A 24,288-nucleotide genomic window follows, 5' to 3' on the forward strand; every position below is an offset into this window, starting at 1 on the left:
CTGCTTCTCATACGATACGAGCTGGTATACCATCCAATTCCACGGATGTATTGGCATTGAGGTTATGCAATAGACTACTCACCTCCACTTCATTCACCACAATTCTCGTATAATCTACTGGTTTATTCGTTTCTGCAATGTCACCACTTGGATGATATATACTTGCAAAGTGCTCACTCAGTAACTCAACTATATCAACTGATTCAGTTACCTCCCTACCATCGGCATTCTTTAAAATCATTCTGCCATGTACATTTTTCCTTTTACTTGCTACATATCTAAAAAACCGTTTAGGATTCTCTTTAGCCTGCATGGCCAATGTTCTTTTGTAATCCTTTTTTGCTTTTCTTACCACACTCGTTACCCTTCTGGCCTGCGTTTTATACCGTTCATGTGCCTGCTGGTCACCTTTCTCCTTAAATTCCCTCCATAGTTTCTTTTTTTGCAGCTCAAGCTTAATGGTGTTATTCATCCATGTAACCCCTACTTGATTTATTATTCGGACTCTAGGTATACAGTCAGCCATTGCTTCATGCAAACACTTCTTAACTGCCTCCCATGCACTATCAACTTCTAGTCGTTGCAGTTGTACATGCCATGACACTGAACCAATCAAACTCCTAAGCTTGTCATACTTTCCAGCCCGATAATTCCACATGTACCCTGTCTTAATTGTAAATTCCACACCTTTAGCCACCTCCCAAGTCAAGACCCTATGATCACTCTCACCAATTGGTGGCAATGTCGTCATATTTGTTACAGCAAAATCCTCAGATGTAATTAGTAGGTCATGCACTCTCTGACCCCTAGTATTTTCCATTACATGCTGTCGCAGATAGTTATGCCTTAATAACCGCATAAAATCCAATTCCTTCCTCCCGTTCTGCTAGCCACAATCTCACACCAAATGGCCTCAAATGTGCTTTTTTTCTCCATCCTGCAATTCAACTTCTATTCTCCTTGGCTGTAGCTCATCAGCTATCATCAATCCCACTAGCTATATCATCTACAGTCAGCCATGATTCACTAATACCAATAACCTGTGGTCTTGAAGTGCCAACCATGGCCAAAAACTCTTCCTTCTTGTTCCTAATACTCCTAGCAATAGTGTACATGAATTTAAGATCTCCCATTAGCCCCAACGCTACCTTGATGCCTTATATTAACTATCCCACTCTGATTTGTTGTCCTTATTCGCTCGGGCATGTTATATTCATTCATACATTCAACTGCCTCCCTAAGGACCGTATATCTACCCACCCCCCTTAATAAATCTAGTTTTCCTGAATTTGCACATCCACTACATTCAGCAACACTTTCTCAAGTCTCCTTACACCGTAACCATTCAAATGCAAGCCATCCATCTTATATAGATCCTTTCGCCCATCGAACTCGCTCCACACATCCACAAATTCCACACCACTCGGCATACATAACCCACGTATAAAGTCATTCGCAATTATGGCCCTCCTTTTAAACATTTCACTGTCATACTGTGGCAAAAGACTAATCATTCTAACTCTCTCACTCTTTTCTTTTGCTACCTCAAACAATTCATTCAGGTCTTCTATCATTTCCATTTTATCTCCTTTCAAATCATTCATACCTGCCACAACAATCATTTCTTTTGCCCTTTCCTTTTGCTCTCTAATAGACTCAGTTACATCCTTTATGGTCGCACCAGGTTGGTACGATTTTGTCAAATCCTCTACTAACACACCTCGTACTAATGAGTCTCCCAGCACTCTATCCTTCATTTTGTTCATGTTCACACTCATACGCCTATTTTTCCTGTCATACTTTTTATTATGGTTCATTTAGTTGTCTTTTGCTCATATGCTTTAGTACAGCTATTGTTATAAGGAGATGTTGCATTATGGGAGATACTGAGATAGGAGTGATGTTAGCTTGGTCCACCATTGGCCGGAGTTGCCCGGTGGTGTGCAAACTTTGTTTGCTCACACTTGGATAAAGGATTAAACGAAATTTACTATAACTATTCTATTTTGAAATTATATATTCAAAAAATGGTAATCTCAATAAATACAGAATCTAGGCTTTGTGATAATGGAGTTACCCTTTTTATCAACCTGCAGCCTTGAGATTAATGGATTATTGGTTAATTAAAACTAAAATTTTTAAATTATAGTATAAATTGGACGGGATCAGGATGATGGTAATCATCCTGATCCTGTCCGATTAAAATAATCCATTAATCTGGAGTCTAAAAGTTAAAAGGGGTAGCTCCATTACCATTAGCTAAGTTTTTTTCACTTATTGTCTTACATTAGGATCTACATGAAATTTATATTTAAGAATCTTACAATATAAATACAGTAAGCTCATTTACTAACAAAGCTGCAGAAATTTTCATTACAATTAATAGTTTTGTGCAAAAAAACATTTACACCTGATAGCAAAGCTGACTAATGGGGTGTATATTGTCATCCTATCTTTTCAATCCTTATAATGAGAATGACTGACTTAGATGGATGCTTGGCAGGAATTAAGATTGGAGGCAGAAAAGTAAATAATTTAAATAATGCAGATAATGCAACCCTTAAGGTAGAAACTAAATCAGGGCAGCTTAAAACAAAAAAAACTGAGCTGAATTTATGATTGAGGGAGATGAAATAGAAGTGGTTGAAAGCTATGATTTGTTGCAGCCCAGAATATATAATGATGGCCAGTGTGAAGATGATATTAAAAGAAAGATAGCTACGGGAGAGGAGGGCTATGTTAAACATGAGAAAACTTGCGAAAGATAGAAATATTAGTAAGGCCACAAAAGTTAGAATTTTTAATGGTGTTAAATATTTCCACTGGTGTATATGGATGTGAAAGCTGGTTGTTAAGAAGAAAACATTGATTAATTTCATTTATGGACATGGAGAATGTTAAGAATCTTATAGACTTCAAGAATGACTAATCAGGTTTAGAGAACATAAAGACAGAATGCTCCTTTGAGACATTAATTGTTAAATAGATGCTAATGTACTTTGGAATTATTATGCAAGCAGATTATTATTATTATTATTATTATTATTCAGGCCTCCAAGGAGTCAAAAGACTCATCGAGGGAGGTCCTTTCTAAGACATAAAGTCTGTCAAGACTCATCGAGGGGAAGTCCCCCCCTGAGAAACACAAAGTTTATCATACCACTCCTTAAACCCACTGACCGTTCTCGCTCCCACCACTCCATCAGGCAATGCATTCCACGGCTCAACCACCCTCCACACAAAGAAACCACTCCTTACCCTCTTGCTCACAGTTTCCTTTCGTAACTTCCAGGGATGGCCTCTTGTCATCACTCCTTCCCGCTGATCAACCAAGCGAAAGAACTCCCCAGTGTCAACCCTGTAACCACCTCTCAACAGTTTAAAAGTCTCAATCATATCACCTCTCCTTCTATCCACCAAACTCTGCAGTCCACATTCTCTCAGCCGATCCTCATAACTATCCTTGTACAGTCCTGAAACCATCTTTGTCATCCGTCTTTGTATCCTTTCCACAGTTAATTTATCCCCTTCAAATCCTGGGGACCAAATCTGAGAACAATAGTCCAAGTGTGGTCTGATCAGAGACTTATACAATGGAATGATAACCCTCTTATCTCTGCAGGTCAGTGTCCTTCTCATAATAGCAGCAATCCTCTGTGTTACCTTCACCACCTTTGCAATATGTCCCCTAAACTTCAGGTTTCTATCAATCATCAACCCCAGATCTCTTGTCTCCCCTACTTCCTCCAGTATAACTCCTCCCATAGAGTATGCAGCATCCCATCGATGTTTCCCAAACCTCAAGACCTTACATTTTGCTGCATTAAACTGACACCCCCATTCATTTGCCCATCTATCTAGCTTATTTAAATCCTCTTGCAGGGCTACCACATCTGCACTATTACTAATAATCCTTCCAAGCTTCGCATCATCCGCAAACAACTGAATATCCCCCTGCAATCCACTGGCTATGTCATTGATATAAAGGTTAAACAATATAGGTCCTAGTACTGAGCCCTGTGGGACCCCACTTGTAACCCTCTGCCTCCTGGAAACTGCTCCACCATACACAACTCTCTGATACCTATCAGACAGCCAATCCTGAATCCAGTTGACCAATCTGACATCCAGACCCATGAGCTGCAACTTAAATATCAGCTTATCATGTGGCACCCTGTCAAATGCCTTTGCCAAGTCTAAGAAAATTGCAGTATATGCCTTTCCCTCATCTAATGCTCTTGTAACTTTATTATAAAAGGCTAGCATATTGCTAAAACAAGAGCGTCCTTTCACAAATCCATGTTGATTCTCAATGATAACATTACCCTCATCTGCCCAATGCTGTACACGGTCCCTCACTACTTTCTCCAAGATCTTAACAACTACTGATGACACACAGACTGGCCTATAATTAGACACTTCCAGTCTGTTACCACCCTTATGCAATGGCACTATCTTACCTTCCTTCCATTCCCTGGGCACCTTTGCCAAAGCCAGACTTTCATTGAAAAGCCACGTTAAAGGTATTGTCAATTCCCTAGCACATTCTCTCAAAACTCGTGGCGAAATACCATCCAGTCCAACAGCTTTACTGACATCCAGAGTACTCAGTATCTGAAACACACTCTCTTCCTGTACCTCCAGACCTCATACCAGTCCTATCCCTCTAGCATTAAAACTGACTCCTCTAGGATGAAATACTCCAATAAAGTGTTCATTGAACAATTCCACTATGTCCTCTGCATCAGTCACTCTATTCCCATTTTTATCCCACAATATCATTCTTCCACAGTCATTTCTCCTCCTACTGGCCACATAGCTAAAAAATTCCCTAGGATTTTCTTTGGATCTTAGGGCCAATCTCCTCTCATATTCCAGTTTCGCTTTCCTTACCACACGAGTCACTCTTCTGGCCTGTGTCTTATATTCCTCATGCATCTCTTCACCTGTCTCCTTATATCTCTTCCATAGCCTCTTTTTCGCATGCAATTCCTGTTTAATATTGTTTGTCATCCACTTTACTCCAAATTGCGCCCTCTTCTTCACTCATGGTATACAACTTACCATTGCTGATAACAAATATTCTTTCACAATTTCCCACGCACTGGTGATATCCCGGCCTTCCAATTCCTCCCTCCATGAAACTTCCCGAAGTTGACGTCTAAGACTATTATAATCACCTGCCTTATAATTCCACATAAGTTCCCGTCTCTTTGATACTCCTGCATGTCTATTCATTTTCCAAGTCAAAACCATATGGTCACTCTCTCCAACTGGTGGGAGAGACGTCAACTCAGTTATTATCAACTCTTCTGATGCTATAACCAAATCCAAAATTTTTGAACCTCTTGTTCCCTCTGTTACATGTTGCCTAAGACATTTGTCCCTCAAGAATTCTAGAAATTCCATTCCCCTATTGTTACATGCATCTTCCTCTCTCCAATTTATACTACTGAAGTTAAAATCTCCCATAACAATCATTCTTCTTGCACTTGCCAAACTTAGCTGTCTAAACATCTCCTGGTCCCCATCCTCTGTGCTCCTGGGTCTGTAGCAACACCCCACTAAATATCCTGTCTTGCCTACCTCTACCTCACACCATACGCTCTCAAAATCATTTGTCTCACTACCTTCCAAATTCTCCACTCTTAGAGGACATAGGTCATCACTTATCATAAGCAGCACCCCACCACCACGCTTTCCCCTCCTATCCTGGCGAAAAATGCTATACCCAGTGACTTCTATTCCTGTTTTTATATCCCCTTCTGTCAACCACGTCTCAGTGATCGCAATAATTTTTGGCCAGGCTGATGCTATCTGCGCCACCAATTCCTCTCCCTTATTCCGGATACTCCTGGCATTAGTATACAGCATATAAATGCCATTGTTTCTATACCCAGCATTATCCCTTCTAGACTCCACTGGGCTCAGTCTTACCTGACATTGTCTCCCTTCTCCCAAGTATCCATTCCCACAAGAGGCCACCCCTGCTATCATCCTCCCTGGGACACACTGACTCGTTCAGAACAGCAATCTCTCCAGATGCCTACGTCCTTCCTCATTCAAATGCAAACGGTCTCTCGCAAACAACTCCTCTCTTTCCTCAAACGCACTCCAAGCATCCACATATACCAGTCCTCTCTTGTCACACATTCTCGCTATTATGCCATTCAATATCACCGCTCTTCTGCTCAGCTCATCATTATCATACCTAGGCAACACGCACACTATTTTTCCTCTCTCTGTCTTCTTCCGTACAGTCTCAAGCAAAAATCTCATATCTCTCGCTGCCCGACTTACATTACCACTCAAGTCATTCGTTCCTACCATCACAATCATCTCATCCACCCTTTCACTTCTCTTAATTGCCATAGCCACCCTTTCTATTGTTCCTCCTGGCAAACACTCCTCACGCATCCTATCCTGAACACCACGGATCATTGAGTCACCATACATTATACCTCTTACCATTCCATCGCTCCTATTGTTTCCATTCTCTCCTCTTCTTTCATTCCCATTCCTCTCTCTTCTACTGTTTCCATTCTCTCCTCTTCTAGCACTCCCATACATCTCTCTCATTCCCTCTCTCCTACTGTTTCCATTTTCTCCACTTCTAGCACTTCCATATCCCTCTCTCATTCTGTCTCTCCTACTACTGTTTCCATCCGCTCGTCTTCTAGCATTCCCATACCTCTCTCTCATTCCATCTCTCCTACCGTTTCCATTCTCTCCTCTTCTAGCACTTCCATATCTCTCTCTCATTCCGTCTCTCCTACTGTTTTCATCCTCTCGTCTGCTAGCATTCCCATACCTCTCTCTCATTCCTTCTCTTCTACTGTTTCCAATCTCTCCTCTTCTAGCACCCCCATACCTCTCACTCATACTCCTTAAATTCTCTCTCTCTCCTACTCTGATTCGCCTTGCATTCATCTCTTCCATTCTCCTAATCTTATCTTTCATACTTCTGCTCTCATTCACTAGACATTCCACCTCCTCTTTCAACTCATCTATCTCCCGCTGCAGGTCAGTCACTCTTAATCTAAATTCACTCTCCCAAACAAAACCATCTCCTAAACTTCCACAGTCACTCACACCTTCCACACTATCAACCATTATTTTCTCATTCTCTCCTATCATACTACTCGTCTTCCTACATTCATTCTCCGTTCCTGGAGCAACAAAGTCGGATATCGATATATCTAATGTACTTATTTCCTCCAACTGCCTGCATTTTGCGCACATACGCTCTCCACTCTCTTTAACAAACCACATATGTAATTCCTTAGAAGCATACATGCCGCAAGTACTGCATGCCACAAAGTCCCTTATGATATTGCTAATAATCGAGTTCTTAAATGGCGGAGGACTTGGCGTTACGCCACTTGCGACTGCTGCTGAATCCACCATCATTCCTTACTGCCGAGTAGCGTAATCCTTATTAATTATTCAATTAATAAATAAGAGGGGGAAAAAGTACAAACATCAGAACATTTAAGTACTAATATAATTAAATAAAATGAAATATAACTAAATACAAAGTAACTTAGCTTCGTTTTGTCTTCCACCGTTACGCGTTCGATTCTGACGGTACCAACATATATTATATCGCGACAGCAACTAACTTCCGAAAAACAACCACTGAAGTACACTCATATTCAGAGAAACAATTCAGCACTCAAAAACGTATAAAAACGGGAAAAAAACGGACTATTCACCGATTAAAAATCACTTTCTTCTGCACAGCTCAAATTCACCGCCACGTGCTACGGCGACGCTAGCGCCACGTCTAAAAAAGGCTTAGAAAAATTTCCTCTAGTCGCCGACTAGACTCGAAACCAAGCCTTCCTTCGTGCGGCCAAGCGCGGTGGTATGCAAACGCCACATCCACTGAGCTACACAGGCTCTTGAATCATTTGAAAGGATAGCTATTTATTGGAGAAGATTCAGGGCTTCAGAAGTAGAGGAAGGTAGCAAAATTTGGGTGGACAACTTACCAACATGAATTTACAACTACTAAAAGAAGGGACAAGAGAAAAAAACTAAATGGCATATAACAACAATCCTCAAGGAGTGGGCATGATGCTATGATAGTGGTACATGAAAAGTTTACATTATTATTTTTGCTTACGCTTTGATAAAGGATGAAACTGTATGTTATTACTTGCTATTTATAAGGCACTGTTATTATTATTTTTTATATATTCCTTTCTTATTCTCACTATTCCATCTTACTATTGCGTACTTAGTTTATCTACCTTTCGCACTACAAGTTTTATGCCTATGGATACTAGAAAATTTATTTGATAAGACTGTGCCACCAGTATCTTTTAATTGACATAAAACTCAGTAATACAGCTGGTTGATTTCTCTCTCTCTCTTTCTCTAACACAAATTCCTTCAGTAAAACTTTACACAAACAGTCGTGGTGTATTTGCTCTTAACTATACGCTTTGGCTATCTTACTTACAGAGGCTCTTTGTCAAGACACCTTCCAAAGGTCCTGCATCAAAGTCTCTGTGGTTTTTCTTTCATCTCAGGCCTTATGTTTCCATCTGGAGAGTCTTGCTTCAGGGGGCTTTTCGTCGGAATATCAGCGGGTCTTGGACTGCAATCTTCCCGCTACTCAAAAGCTCAGGCAAGGTTTCCACATATAGGCTTGAAAATCACTCTGCGGCTTTTGGTTTCGGTTGACTTCCTGCAGCACTAGGACATCCGACCGGCACTTGGCATCAGCTGTTCTCCCAATTTTTCCTCTGGCCTCGGTTCGCCGTCAAGTCTGTCCCTCTGGGTCCGACTGCTTCTGGTTCTCCGCCGACTGCCTCTGGCTCTCTTCGGTGACAGCACTTCGCCTCTCCTGCTTTGGTAATTCGACCTCGCCTCTGCTGTCTTGGCAACTGGATCTCACCTCTCTTCTGTCAGCAACTGGACCTGGACTCTCCTCACGATGTTGGGCTCAGTCCCCTTTTATTTTTGTCTTCTCGGGACCTTGCACCAAGGTTGTAAACCCTGAAGAAATCGGCAGTTCTCCTTGATCTTTATGGTAAGGCCGGCCCATTTTTTCTTCTCCTCCGTGCACACTTTTTTTCCTTGTCTTGTCGGGCAGCGGAAACTTTTCTGAAACTAGCGGATCTCTTTGATACTAACTTTGAAGGCATTCATGCACAGAGCTCGCAAACAATTTTCTCACACACTTAATTGTAAACAACTTTCTTGTGCTCTTATACATATCTATTATACAAAGTTCCGATGGCAAAGCATTGCCTTTGTTTTTGACATTCTAGAAACTTTAGTTAAAACAGTAAATACAATCAATTCCCATATATTAATCTTTAACATAAAATACATAGAGACAAACAAGGTTATTTTTGTAACAGTTCTCATGAGACTTGACCTCTGTAAAAATCGATGTAAAGTGCTTTGGTATTTCTAAGCTACATCGAGTTTTACAAAACCAAGAATATAATTTCTTGGCATCTTTAATTTATTTTACATTTTTACTTCCTATCAACAGTTTTTGTCCAAATTAGTTTATCTGTCGGATCTTATATTTTTGTCTTCTAATCCACTTAACTCTTGGTTTTTCTGTACATCCTGTTATCAATTGCCTGTTTTGCTAACCTTTCCTTTCCATTCTGTTTAAGTTACCATGGCATTTTAGATTAGCTCTGCACACACACATTCCTGACTGCTAACATTGTCAAGATGGATCCTTTCCAACATCTAGGTTTTAATGATTCTGACAATGATCACATATGTTCACTATATTAATTTTTCTCATTACTGTTGTCTTCATTTTTCATCAGTTATTTTTCTTCTATCTCAGCTTTCAGATCCATAATTTTCTTCCTTGCTGAATCAATGTTTTCTTCAGTTTACCATCAAGTCTTCAAGGTTCGTTTTTAGACTCCTTCATTTTTTCTTTAACAACATTTCTATGTTTGAGTATACTTCAGTTCACCTCTGAAAGCTGCTAACTTTGATCCTTTTTAAAACTTGTGCATATTTTTCTTCATCATCATCTAATTCCTGATATTTTATACATTATTCTGTTTTTTGTGCACCTGACTTAGGAGATGTACAAAATATTATGACAGTACTAACTTTCAGTCAACACTTTTCCTACAAATTAATCTGTTATTGTTATCTACCGAGAGTCCAATATTATCAGATCTTATATTTCTGTCTTCTAAGGTATTTTTACTGTATTGATCCACCTAGCTCTTGGTCTTTTTCCTATCAATCTTAGCAAAGAATACTTGTTTTGCTGACCTTTCTTCTCCCATTCTGTTTAAGTGACCATACTGCACAAGATTAGTTCTGACACATTCCTGAATGCTAACAATGTCTTTCCTAATATCATCATTTTTAATATGATACTGCCATTGATGCCATCTGTTCACTGTAATCTTTCTCATAACTCATATGTGATATGAGAGTTTTTCATATCTGAGAAATAGGAAATTTCTCCTATAAAACTTCCTATGTACTCTTGAGTCCGGAACCAGTCTAAAGGTATTGATATCACCAATAACATAGTAACACTTCTTATTTCTTTCTTCTCTCCATGTAAATTTGTGCACATCTTTATTATTATTATTATTATTATTATTAAACAAGACCTCATGGAGTCAAAGACTCATCTAGGAGGTCCTTTTATCTCACACACATCTCATCATACCGGGTCTTAAACACATTCAAACTCCTTGCAGACACCACACTCTCAGGCAAGGCATTCCAATCATTCACAACTCTGCACGAAAAAAACCTGCCTCTCACTCCCCTACTCACACCCTCTTTATACAGTTTCCAGGGATGACCTCTGGTTCTCCCCTGATCTCCCACTATTCGCTGTAGAACTTCTCCACCATTGATCCTATAGCAACCCCTTACCAACTTGTAGGTCTCTATCATATCTCCCCTCTTCCTTCTCTCCACTAGTCTCTGCAAATTACATCTTTTCAATCTTTCCTCATACTCGACATTCCAGAGGTCAGAAACTACCTTAGTCAGTCGCCTTTGGACCCTTTCCAACATCTCCTCATCCTTCTGAAAACCAGGTGACCAAATCTGGGCACAATAGTCCATGTGTGGCCTAATCAAAGCCTTATACAATGGAACAAGAATCTCCCTACTTCTACACGTCAGTGTCCTCCTCATCATTCCCAGAAGTCTTTGTGTTGTCTTCACAATTTTGGCGATGTGACCCCTAAATTTTAGATCCTTATCCACTATCACTCCCAGATCTCTTATTTCCTCTACTTCCAACAATATATTCTTACCAAGCATAAATTCTGCATCCCAGTTTATGTTGGAAGTTGATATTGGTAATTCCTAGTCCATGTCCAGAACAGAAATCCAGCATGTATTTACTGTTATTATTAGTTTTGCTCTTTTCTCTAAATTTTCCCAAAACATTTCTTTGGTGTTTGTTTCTTAATCTGCTGTTTTAGATCTCTAACAAGGACCAATTATTTTGTTTTTGTTTGTTAGCTGCTTTCTATAACAACTCAAAATAGTCCTCCATTTCTTTCTTTGTAGAACTCTGTGGGATCACAGCCACAAATAAGCCTCACTATCCAAACATTTTTGATATTATATTATGTTATGTTATGATGTTATTTCTGAATTGCTTTGTTTTCTTAGCATAGCAATTGATTTGCTGGATGTGGCTGGCATTTTTAAATTAAAATTTTTTTTAGAAAATAAGACTATGGGTTTTTGAAAATATGTGCATTAATATCTATTTACTTATGTACTTTATTGCGATATAAGTTTATTTTTGAATAATTTCTTTCTTTCTTTAAGGAAGACCTTATGAATGGAGAAGAAATTGCAGCATGTCCAAGTTGCTCACTTATTGTAAAAGTCATTTATGATCTAGTAAGTTTCAGAAATATACTTACATATTTTGCTTATAAAATATGAATTTTCTTCATAATGCATATATTGCAATTCAGATTTTTTTAAGGTAAAATTTAATTTCAAAGATTATAACAGTGGCTTAAGGATCAATACATATATCATTATTAAATTCTTGGTGAAAATGCAAATTTCATTATAATGACTAATCTTATTTGCATACTGGGTGAATGTGATAAAAATTAATGAATATTATACATTTCTAAATGTACCGTATCTGTATGTCATTGTTAATAAAGGTGCCAGTATGCCATACTATTATATTTTTTATCTGCTGCATTCTCCCCCCCCCCCTCTACTTGTTGCATCTAATAATCCCTGTCCTTCATCTCACATCTCTCTCTTCCCTTAATATGTAGAGTCCTTTTTTGTAAGCAGTAATTTCTTCATTATTATTTACTGTTATTTCTTGAGATTTGTCATTATCCCTCACACAGAAATACAGATAATGTAATTCCATTGAATTTGTCTATTTTTATTTGAAATTGAAACTGCTTCAAAATAGGTGTGTAAGCTGTTATGTTTGCAGAAATTAAAAATGGAAACTCAGACTTACATCGAAGTAAATTTAATAGATGTAAAATTTTCACCTCAGATCAAAGACATCCTCAGTATGTTAACAATAGAACACAAAATAAAATGCAATAAAAGTATTAATTTTAAAAGTGCCACTACAATGTAAGTAAGACAGAAAACAGTAAATTACTAATTTAAAGGGGGTAAAATATAATAAGTAATCATCAGGAATTTACATAAGATTGATACAATAATATTTCCCATAAAGGGGATAAGAGCCATTAGATCTTCTGTCAGTGTGAAAACACATAGCATTCTTTGGAAGAAAACTAAACTCGTACATAAAAGTGGATTCCTTGTGCAGTGGTTATGCAAAGAGCTGTGAGGACTTTCTACACTGACCTAACTTAAACAGATCTGACAGCCTGTTGTCAGATCTGTTTAAGTATTGTATCAGTCTTACGCAAATTCCTAATTATTATCTTGTATTAATTTTTTAATTTAGAATTGACTGCTGTCTTATGTAGAGATGCTTTTAAAATTCTTTTTTTTTTATTGCATTTCATTGTATTCCATTAAGAATGCTTTTGATACTTAAGCAAAAATTTTACATCTATTAAATTTAATACCACATAAGTTTATCACAGTGATATTTATCATAGCAAATACAAAATGTCAGCTTTTTTTTTTTTAATGATTAAATCAGTGCAAAGAAATTTAATGACACAACATGCATTCTAAGCATGGGTTTTTATATTAGTTAGATGGGTTAAAGATTTAGCTGATTGTTTGGCTTATATAAAGAATAGGGGGAGAGTCAGTAGCACCTTCTATAGGCCCAGAGTGTGTTCTGGGTAATTTATATATTGGGGATGGGGATTTTCTTTTGCAAATTAGTGGAATGATAATCTAATAATAAATATGGAAGTAGTAGTTTCTTTAGTAACATCCCTTATCTCTAGTCATATTAACTTTTTTTTTTTGTCTTTGTTTAATTTATAAAGCACGAATAGTTAGTTGGCTGTTAGAGATATTTTTAGCCAGTGAAGGTTGTATATGGATGTTAACTACAAAAACTAGAAAAAACATCTCTTGGATACTTAATGGCAGACTGAAAAAAATATTGATTTGGCTGTTTGAAATCATGTGGTTGAAGTTGTGTGGAAAGATAAAAAATCAGAACTCCATGCTGGATTTGGTAAGTTAAAGAAACAGTCATGGAAAAGAAGAAAGTATATAGAAAGTTCCTAGCAAGTAAGTTAGTAGATGCCCTAAACATAAAAGTTGACAGCATCAACTAACCCTATCTTCTTACCAGAGTCTACTTAAACAAGAGAAGACTGGTAAGAATATAGATGGTAAATATCAGGAAAGAGGCAAAACATTCTGGAAGCTTAGAAAGGGAAAAAAAAGCACTGTAAAAGGAATCTGAGATGATACGAAAAAAACTAATGTTAAAGATATTCTAGATGACTGGAGTGATTAAGCAAAAATTTTACATTATTAAATTTAATTCCACATAAATTTCCATCTTTCTATTGAAAGAGCAGCAAAACATTGCACCCTTTGATTGGAAAAGACCTGAGTTCAATTCTCGTTGTGACAAGAGGAATCTCTATATACACTCTTTCAATGATTTCGTATGGAAGTAACTGGGATTTTTCAGCCAGAAACTGTTTTTTCATCCCATGTATAGGGAAATCAGGTCATGAGAACACACACAATTTACAGACAAAAAATACTATTGTTGGTTGTGATGAGTAGTAGTGTCGTAGTAGGAGAATGGAGATAGTGAGATGTATATATGGAAATTAGAGTGCCCTTCCGCAATGAGTCCTTGGACTCCCTGAAGGTGTTACATAATAATAATAGTCAAGAGGAATCAGGAGTATATTGGGGGGATGTAAAGGCAGGTATACAATTGTGAATCTTTTATTATTTTATATTCCTTATTCTATGATTTTTCTAGATAAATATGGCTGGAAATTTAACCAATGAAAGTGGATAGTAAAACAATACTGGAAGACACAGAATGCTGAAAAAGGTTCAACAGAAATGGGGTGAAAAATTTGATATGCTCCCACCAAGTAGGCTAACAATTTACAGAATACACAATAAATTTGATCAGACTGGATCCATCCGTAATGCACCAAAGAGTGGTTGATCTGTCAGTGTTACCCCCTGAAAATGAAATGTTAGTCGCTCTTGCATTTATTCAAAACCCACAAAAATAAATAAAAAGCTTCTAGTAGTTAGGCATTCCCCACAGATCTTTGGGTTGTCTGATGCAATGTTCAGATATGAAAATATATCGGCCAAGATTAATATATACCTACTTTTGCACCCCTGTGTATATCAATACTTGAGGTAGAAAAAAGTATCTGAAATGTAGTTGGAGTAAATTTTGTCAGATATACTCAGATATGGAAGTATAAGTCTTAGTCTTACAGTGAATGTACTACATAATTCAGAAGGCCTGGTCAAAGGGTCAAAATTCAGATGATTGGAGTAGAGCTCTTATTACCTATCTATAAAAAGGGAATTAAAACAATGTGATGAACGTTCCTGCTGATGCTGCACATAGTTGGTGTTTCATTTATCAATCAGAGATAGAATTGTAGGGTACAGAAAGATTTGTTAAATCAGGTATGAAACGAGTGCACATTCTCTCCACTATTCATCTGTGAGGGAGGTCTGAAAAGTTCTCAGCCTCTACCATAGATGGCTACACTATCGGCAATTTTTTTTTTTCTAAGTTGGTACATCTGTCATAAGCATCCGTGTGAAATTGCAATCATTCTATTGTTTGTTTAATACATCTGTCTTAAGCAAAAGTGTTGTCTGTATCCCTTGAAATGGATAAAATCGAGTATCGTGTTGTTCTAAAATTTTTTGTAAAAGAAGGTTTAATGCCAAAAGAAATTCATTCGAAGTTCATAAAAGTTTATGGGCACTCTTCTCCTTTGTTTTCGACAATTAAGAAATTGGCTGCTGAGTTTAAACATGGCCATACCAGCCTTGAAGATGATCCACGTGAAGGACATCCAAAAAAGTGTAACAACACCAGAAATCATTGATCAAGTGCATGATGTGGTATTGGATGACCGGCAAGTCAAAGTCCGTGACACTGCTGAGACTATATGCATTTCAAAAGAACATATAGGATATATTTTGTATGAAGAATTGCATATGGAAAAGCTTTGCACAAGATGAGTGCTGCACAGATCAAAAATGCACTTGCATGAAAATCTCTGAAGTGTTTGAAGTGTTTTAACAAGAATAAAACTGATTTTATGCATCAATTTATTACTACGGATGAGACTTGGATTCACCATTACACACCAGAATCCAAACAGCAGTCAAAACAGTGGACAGAAGCCAGTTGTTCAACACCAAAGAAGACAAAGTTGGTTCCATCAGCAGGAAAGGTCATGGCATCGGTGTTTTGGGATGCTAAAGGCATTTTGTTTATTAATTATCTTGGAAAGGGTAAAACAATAACCGGAGAATATTATTCCGATCTTTTAACAAGACTAGCCGAAAAAATTCATGAGAAAAGGCCCGGTTTGCAGAAGAACAAAATCATCTTTCATCAGGACAATGCACCTGCCCACAAAGGTGTTTTGGCAATGGGAAAATTAAGGAATCTGCACTATGAATTGTTGGAACATCCACCCTATTCCCCAGATTTAGCTCCCTCTGACTTCTATCTCTTCCCAAAACTAAAGCTCTTCCTTGCTGGTCAGCGTTTTTTTTTTTTTTTTTTTTGAATCAAGAGAGCTGTAGAGGGGTATTTTGCAGATCTTACTGAGAACTACTACAGGGATGGGATAATGATGCTGGAGCATCGCTGGAATAAATGTATTAGTCTTAAGGGAGATTATGTTGAAAAATAAAAATAATTTTGAAATTATAAAGTCGTTTTTTTCATTGTTAGGCTGAGAACTTATCAGACTAGCCTTGTATATGGATGACATGAAAGAAAGTGGCATCAGGTCAAAGTGGAGATATTTGTTTCAACTCTTTACTTTATGCATGTGATATGCTCTTAAAAAAATAGAAAAATAAATCTTGTACAAATCTTATGGATTCTTTAATTAAAAATTGTGCATGAAAATTGGCAGAAAAATTACTGTGAATGTAGGCAGGAACATCGAAACCATCTGCTGCATTCTGAATGGGGAACCTAGAAATATTTTTTTTAAGTATTTCAGCTATTTAGACAATTTTTAGTGAAGGTGGCAAATTAAAAAGTCAACACAATTATTCAAAGTTTAGAGCCAAAGGACTAAATTTGTATAGAATAAAAGAGAAATTAGTTAAAATGCTCATCTAGCTATATACAAAACAGTGGATAACTGTTGATCAATGACTGGACACCACATATTATTCAGAGTTCTGAGAAAAATTAGGGAGTCAACAGGTGACTGAATCACAAAAAAGTTATCAGAAAGAAACTAATATCACTTAAACAGAATTAGAACAAGTATGTAATAGCAGGAAAAAAGACCTAGAGGATGACCAGAATCTATGTGGATCAATGCAGTAAAGAAGTGACTTGAAAGGCTGAAATATAAAATGATAGTATTGGAATTCTGACAGCTAACAAAATTGTATATAAGAAATTACTAACGTAATGTAAACTTTTCATGTACTAGTATTATTATAATATTCTATACCCCATGCACCTGGAAGTTATATAGGATTTGATGATATTTTCTGTATTCTTACCAGTCTTCCCACTTTTGTTTAGCTAGTTTTACACAGTCCTTCGCTTTCTTACATCATCATCATCATCAAATTCCTGCCATGTACCCTCAAGGGGGTGTACAGGATATGATAGTACTACATGAAAAAAATTACATCATTATTAATTTCCTATCTACAATTTTCCTCCAAATCAGTCTGTTACTTGTCAAGACTCCAACATTATCAGATCTTATATTTCTATCGTCTAAAGCACTTTGTACTGTATCAATCCACCTATATCTTGGTCTTCCTCTGGGTCGTTTTGCTGCCAACCTGACAGAGAACACTTGTTTTGCTAATCTTTCCTCACTCATTCTGCTTAAGTGACCATATCACCTGAGATTAGCTCTGCTAACGTATTCCTGAATGCTGACAATGTCAAGTTCTTTCCTAATATCCTCGTTTTTAATATGATATTGCCATTGATGCCATCTGTTCATGCCTATAATCTTTCTCAGGACTCTCATATCTGTGGTCTCTAGTCTTTGGTCAAGTGTTTTACTTCTGACCCAGCTCTCAGATCCATAAGTTAAAACTGATTTGAACACTGTCTTGTATACAGCTAATTTAGTGTTCCGACTAATTTCTCTCTTATTCCATATGAATTTATTCAATTGACTTCCCACCATACCAGCTTTGCTGATTCTGTTGTCTATTTCTATATTTAATTTACCGTCTTCAGTAAAAATCGTGCCTAAATAGCTGAAATGTTTTACGTGTTCCACAGGTTTTCCATTCACAAGACAGTCGACATTTGCAATGATTCTGCCTATTTTCATTGTCTTTGTCTTTCTATTGCTGACCTTCATACCATATCTATTACAACAGCTATTCAATTTAGTCAGAGAATCTTGCAGACTTGTAGCAGATTTATTTAGAAGTATAACATCATCCGCATAAAGCAAAGAGCTGACATTAACATCTCCAATTTTGATATCATGTTTAATACCACTTTCCTTCATAATGTGATCCATATAGATAATGAATAACAGAGGGGATAATGTACATCCTTGTCTCACACCAGATTTAACATTAAACCATCTTCCTGTACTTCCTTCAATTCTAACTGCTGACTTACAACTCAAGTAAAGACTAAGTATTGCTTGATATAATGCCCCATTGACACCATATAACTGCAGCGTATTGAATAGCTTCTCTCTTGGCACCTTGTCATATGCCTTTTCCAGATCGACAAAACTTAAATACAGATCTTTGTTATATTCCCATGCTTTCTCGACTATTTGTCGTAAAGTGAAGATCTGATCCTGACAGCCTCTATTTGGCCTGAATCCAGCTTGTTCTTCACCAAGCTTTTCTTCCACAATTCTTCTCAACCGTTTCTCAAGTATACTTGCATAGATCTTGCCAGGAATACTCAGTAGGGAAATACCTCTGTAATTCTCACATTCAGTTTTATTTCCCTTTTTATATATGGGTACTATGAGAGCTCTACTCCAATCATCAGGAATTCGTCCCTCTGTCCAGGCTTTCTGAACTATGCAGTGCAGCCACTGTAAGACTCTTATACCACCATACTTCAGCATTTCTGGTCGAATATCATCTACTCCTGCTGCCTTTCCACATTTCAAGCCTTTGATGGCTTTTTCTACTTCTAGTATGGATATGTATTCCTGACTGCATGCCTGGTCAGTGTTTTTTACCACTGTGCTGTCATCACTGCTTGTTTCATTTAGCAGTTTTTCAAAGTAATTACTCCATACTTCAAGGATATCTTTTTCTCCCGTTTTCATGTCACCTTTATCATCTCTAATTCCTTTTACAGCACTCTTTCCTCCATTCTTAAGCTTCTTCAACAACCTCCAGAATATTTTGCCACCTTCTTGATATTTATTTTCTATATTCTTGCCAAAGTCTTCCCATGACTTTTGTTTAGCTAGTTTTACACAGTGTTTAGCATTCTTGCATTTGTCTCTATATTCTCTAAGAGCACAAGCTGACTTATTTGACAGGAACTTTTGGTATGCTTTCTTCTTTTCCTTCACTGCCTCTTTAACTTCTTGTGTCCACCAGGGAGTTCTGATTTTTTTATCCTTACAGATAACCTCACCACATGCCTCTCTGGCAGAATCAGTCAATGTTTTCTTCAGAGTTTGCCACTGAATCTCCAGGGTTTGATTCCTGTTCTCAAACTCTTTCATTTTTTCTTCAATAATCTTTGTGTATTTTAGCCTACAGTTCACATCTGAGAGCTGCTCAACGTTTATTCGCTTTAAAACTTTCTTACATGTTATTCTTTTCAATATGAAATTCAATTTTATCTTGCTCAAGACTAAATAGTGATCACTTCCAATTTCAAATCCTCTGTACACTCTGGTGTCCTGCACCAGGGAGAAAACATCACTATCAACAATAACATAGTCAATGAGACTTTTCTTATTCCTAGCCTCTTCTCTCCATGTGAATTTGTGCACATTTTTATGTTGGAACATGGTGTTAGTAATAACCAGTCCATGTCCTGAGCAGAAATCCAACAGATATTTGCCATTATTATTAGCTTTGCTCTTTTCTCCAAATTTTCCCAAAATATTTTTGTATGTCTTACATTCTTCTCTGTATTCTGTAAGAGAAAAGCTGACTTACTTGCAAAGGAACTTTCAATATGCTTTCTTCTTTTCCTTCACTGCCTCTTTAACTTTGAGTCTACCATGGAATTCTGATGTTTCTATCCTTATAGACAACCTCACCACATGCCTCTTTTATAATCCAGATGTCACATTTCATTGAAAACTGTTGTCATAATTGTATAGATGTATGCTAAAGCAGATAAACTAATAATTATAACTGGAACTGCATTTGGTTTTCAATCTCACCATTTGATATCAAATAAGTATTTTTATTATTAAAGTATTATATTTCTTTTTATTTTGGCATGCTTTAAGTTAGATTTCAAATAGTTTTATACATTGCACTAATTGATCAGATCTAGCCATAGCTGAAAACATTGTCTTCAGATAATTGAAGGGTTGGATGATTATACGATTACAGTGTTACTCTAAAATATTAGAGTAACATATGAACCTAGGTTTCAGAGAACTGCATATATCCATATTGGTATTTCTCAGGATGACCATTTCTGAGATGTAAATCATGCCTGAGATCCAAGAGTTCTCAGGCAGGATTTACCAGCCTGAGAACATTTGTATCATTCTCTGTTACCATCATGAACAATAAATTATTTAATCACTTCAGAATTTTTTTCATGACATGCACTTCTATGCATTTGTTGTGATATAATTGATATAAAGTTCTTGTAGTAGTGATGTCTGGATTTTCTTTTTTTTTTTATAGGAACAATTTCGACATAAACAGGAAGAAATAAAATTGGGAATATCTGTTGGCCTTGAGATTGTCAAATGATTTTATTCATTTCATATCATTTTTTTATATTTAATGCTATGATTTAATTAAGTCAATGCATCTACCTATGCATTGAAACCTCTGTAATTGTTAACGCTTTTCAAATGTTTCATGTCTAAAAAAAAATATTTTAATACATAACTTCCGTTCAGTGTTATGTATCTTTTGTTCATAATAAATGACATGCTTCTGCATCACAATTTACTGACATTTATCTTGTATTTAAAATCTCTCTGTACTTAAAAATATTAAAAGAAAGTTTAAAACTAAAAATCAAGTGCAGCCAAGATATTCAGACAAGCCTTCATTTACTGGTTTAAACATTTATTTAAATGAAATACTAATTCCAATAAAATTACTTATATGTGAACATCATATTACTGTTCTGCATTCAGATATATATCAGAAAGTAGTCTGGAAAGTTCTGATATAACCACAAGAAGGAACATATCTTAAAATCCTTTAACCCCCATATTTCATCAGATTGTAATAATATGTTCTTTTAGGATATATAAGAAGACAAAAGTAATTAACTTTTGTTCTAGGTATTAGCAAAACTTTCCAGACCTCTCCTTGTATTCTTATTATATTATCTTTATAAGGATATATACTAAACAGAGCAACGAGCACACTAATATATCAATGCATCATTTTTTTTTTTTTTTTTTTTTTACTTGGCTGAATTCAGGTCAATTGTGGAAGTTTGAGATTTCTTGAGTTTTTTTTTTTAACTTCTTCCCTAGTGTTATGCATGTTGCAGTTCCACTGAAATTACTTTTTTCATCCTTCATGGCTTGCTGAGTAGTTAGTATTCATAGACTTTGCCTGTTTTTTATAGAAATATTTCTCTCAACTCTTGTCACATGATTTATTCGGGCTCTGAGATAATTTAAAACCATCATTATTACTGTTGCTTTGTCCACATTTGCACCCATCTTTGTAAGAAGCAAGAGTTTAAACCTGTTGGATTTATGCTCTTGTTTCCTGCAAATGCTTCAGAACTGACTGTTTCATATACTTTGGCATATATATATACATACACACACACCTTCCCAAATTAGATAAAATGCCAACTAGCTCCGGAAGTGGTAGATTTTTTGTGTGAATCTCACTCATAAAAAAGCCATTAACCATTGTACCAGCCCTGATGCGTATATACATCCATAATTACATTGATGTCAAGAGTCCATTGAAGTCGCTATAACCATTGGATATTGTAGGAGTAGTATGGATACAAAGCATATAATTTTGATATATTTTATCTGTGTGGCCATTTGAGTGGTTAAACTCAAATGTATGTTTGGATTTGGTGCTGAAGAAGTGAAGATATTCACAAGAAACTTGGCATTGGTATTGGAACGTGGGAGCAGAGATTATCTCAGGTGGTATGGTTGCTTATGGAGAAATATGGTTAGAGGAAAGGTTAGCAAAAGAAGTGTTTGACAGGAAACAAACCTAGAGCAAGACCCAGATCTAGCAGATTGTTGTAGTTTAAAGTGCCTTAGATAAGACAGTATTGGAGTCCTGACTTGGACAAATATTGTGGAGAGGAACTTACTAATAATGTTAACTTTGTGCATTACTATCATAATTATTCCTCTTCACATAAAGAATTTGATGGTAGTGTAGAATTTAAATCCATAGCACTATATGGTGAGTAGAGACTGTGTCAGTCAATCAGATTAGCCCAACCCAGATGTTCATCACCCATTAAAACACTACCACCCTCTTTGCCCATTATGATGTAGATGTTGCCACATATCCAAGGTCTTCTGTTTCTGCCCATTTCCTCTCTTATGTACAGTGCAGATGTGACACCTTTCAAGCACAGGGTCCTCAGAACTTGCTTCCTCCCTCTTCTTACTGATGGTTACAGCAGTAATGTGGCCTTACAGGCTGCTAGCTTTCACAGGACTGAATGTAATGGTGACATCAAGAAGCTTCTCAGTTTGTGTCTGAAAGACTCGTAAACATGTTTACCACATAGGAAGCAGCAAGTTTCCTGTTTATCAGTGGCCATGACAGTATCCCTCTATGTACTATCATATTTAACACCCTCCTGGCAATCTGGCAGAACATATGACAGCTGGTTATTCACCATAAATTAATTTAATTTAAAAAAAAAACCTTCATGGTGTTAACAGAGAAAATGTGTACCACAGTTTATACATATCTAAACTAGATACACCTAAACCTCTTTTTACGTGATAGATACGTTCCTAAAAATTACGCGTAAAAAGAACTACTGACTCCATAGAAAAAGTGAAGATTGATTCCAAACCTGAAATATAAGCAAAATAATGAAAAAAACAAACATTAAATTCGTTAGGATCATAAGATTTTTATTTACATTTCATGGAGAACACACATACTTATAATGAATTTTAATAACTTAAAAAAAAACATATTCATTTCAGTTATTTGCTAAGGATCCTATAAAAAAATTATGTTATTCGATATCAGTTTCTGACAATAAATGCGAAAGCTTTCGTTTTTGTGAGATAGACTGTAATAGTAATGGTGTTATCATCATCGACTTCTGCCTCAACTTGTGGAATTATTCTTGTCATGTCTTGAACAAAAGTACCACTGGTTGTTTCAGTAGTTTTAGGCATGAACTCGGTTATTAATCGCTGTGTTGATGCTTTATATAAGTCGCGATATAATTCTCTCTATGAAGACATTAACAATTTAAGCTCACATGAAAACTTCCCAGCACGTTCTTCATTTGGATCATGTCGGGCAAAATTGCCTAAATTACTGCCCAGTTTAAGACCTTTTTTAATTATATCAGCAGTAAAAGTAGGCTTATCTTGATCATTATTATTAACTTCTTCTCTTTCAGGAGTCTTAGAAACAATCTTCACTATTTCGACTTCGCTAAGAGGTTTATCAATTAACAATTCTTCGATATCTGCCGACGTAAGATCATCGAATCCTTCTCCGCCAATTTCACATGCCAAACTTATTATATTGGGGAATTCTGCAGTATGATTGAAGGGAACAGGAGCATTCTTTTTAACACATGTGGGCCAAATAGCTTTCCAGCATGCGTTCATAGTTTCTGGTCTCAATTCAGATAACGATAATCGAACCTGATCAATACAATCCATAATTGAAAATTCTTTCCACACATCCATAACTGACAGTGTTTCATCATCATTTAGCTTGTTCAAAACGTACTGAAACGTTCGTCTGACATAATGCTTTAAAAGTCGCAATTATATCCTGATCTAGAGGTTGTAGTAACGATGTGGTATTGGGAGGCAGAAAAAAAAAATTGCACATTTGGGTGTTCTATGGCAGGATGACGGGGTGCATTATCAAGAATCAAAAGCAATTTAAATTCGAGACCCTTGTCATTCAAATAGTGTCTAACTTTGGGCACAAAATGTTTGTGGAACCATTCAGTGAAAATATCAATGGTCACCCAAGCTTTTTTGTTGGCTATCCAACGAACTGGCAATTTTTGAAAATCTACGGCTTTCATTGGCCGTGGTCATAATGATGATTTATGAGCAGTGGTTTTAACATCCGATCTCCTAAAGTGTTTGAACAAAATAGGAGTGTTATGCGATCTTTTGCTGCTTTGAATCCACGAACGTTTTTTGCATTTTTGATATGTAAGTTCTGTTTGGCATTTTTTTCTAGAAAAGGCCTGTTTCATCCATATTCCAAACTCGTTCACGAGTGTACCTCCATCTTCAATTATTTTAGCAAGTTTTA

The 24,288-nt window shown here is 36.6% G+C and overlaps 1 protein-coding gene across 1 annotated transcript in view; it reads left to right on the forward strand.

The window, feature by feature from the left end:
• Positions 1 to 20,772, forward strand: part of LOC150105697 (diphthamide biosynthesis protein 3-like) — a 29,391-nt gene extending 8,619 nt beyond the window's left edge. Inside the window, exons 2-3 of the mRNA XM_090395019.1 lie at positions 11,806 to 11,880; positions 20,494 to 20,772. Coding sequence (XP_090251145.1) covers positions 11,806 to 11,880; positions 20,494 to 20,562 — 144 coding nt within the window. The 3' untranslated portion in view covers positions 20,563 to 20,772. The remainder of the gene's footprint in view (positions 1 to 11,805; positions 11,881 to 20,493) is intronic.
• Positions 20,773 to 24,288: the final 3,516 nt, after the last annotated feature.

This window comes from Typopeltis vanoorti, chromosome 6 (genome assembly GCF_054136105.1).
Source record: "Typopeltis vanoorti isolate ZY-2024b chromosome 6, IOZ_Tvanoo_1.0, whole genome shotgun sequence".
NCBI classification, from domain to species: Eukaryota; Metazoa; Arthropoda; class Arachnida; order Uropygi; family Thelyphonidae; genus Typopeltis; species Typopeltis vanoorti.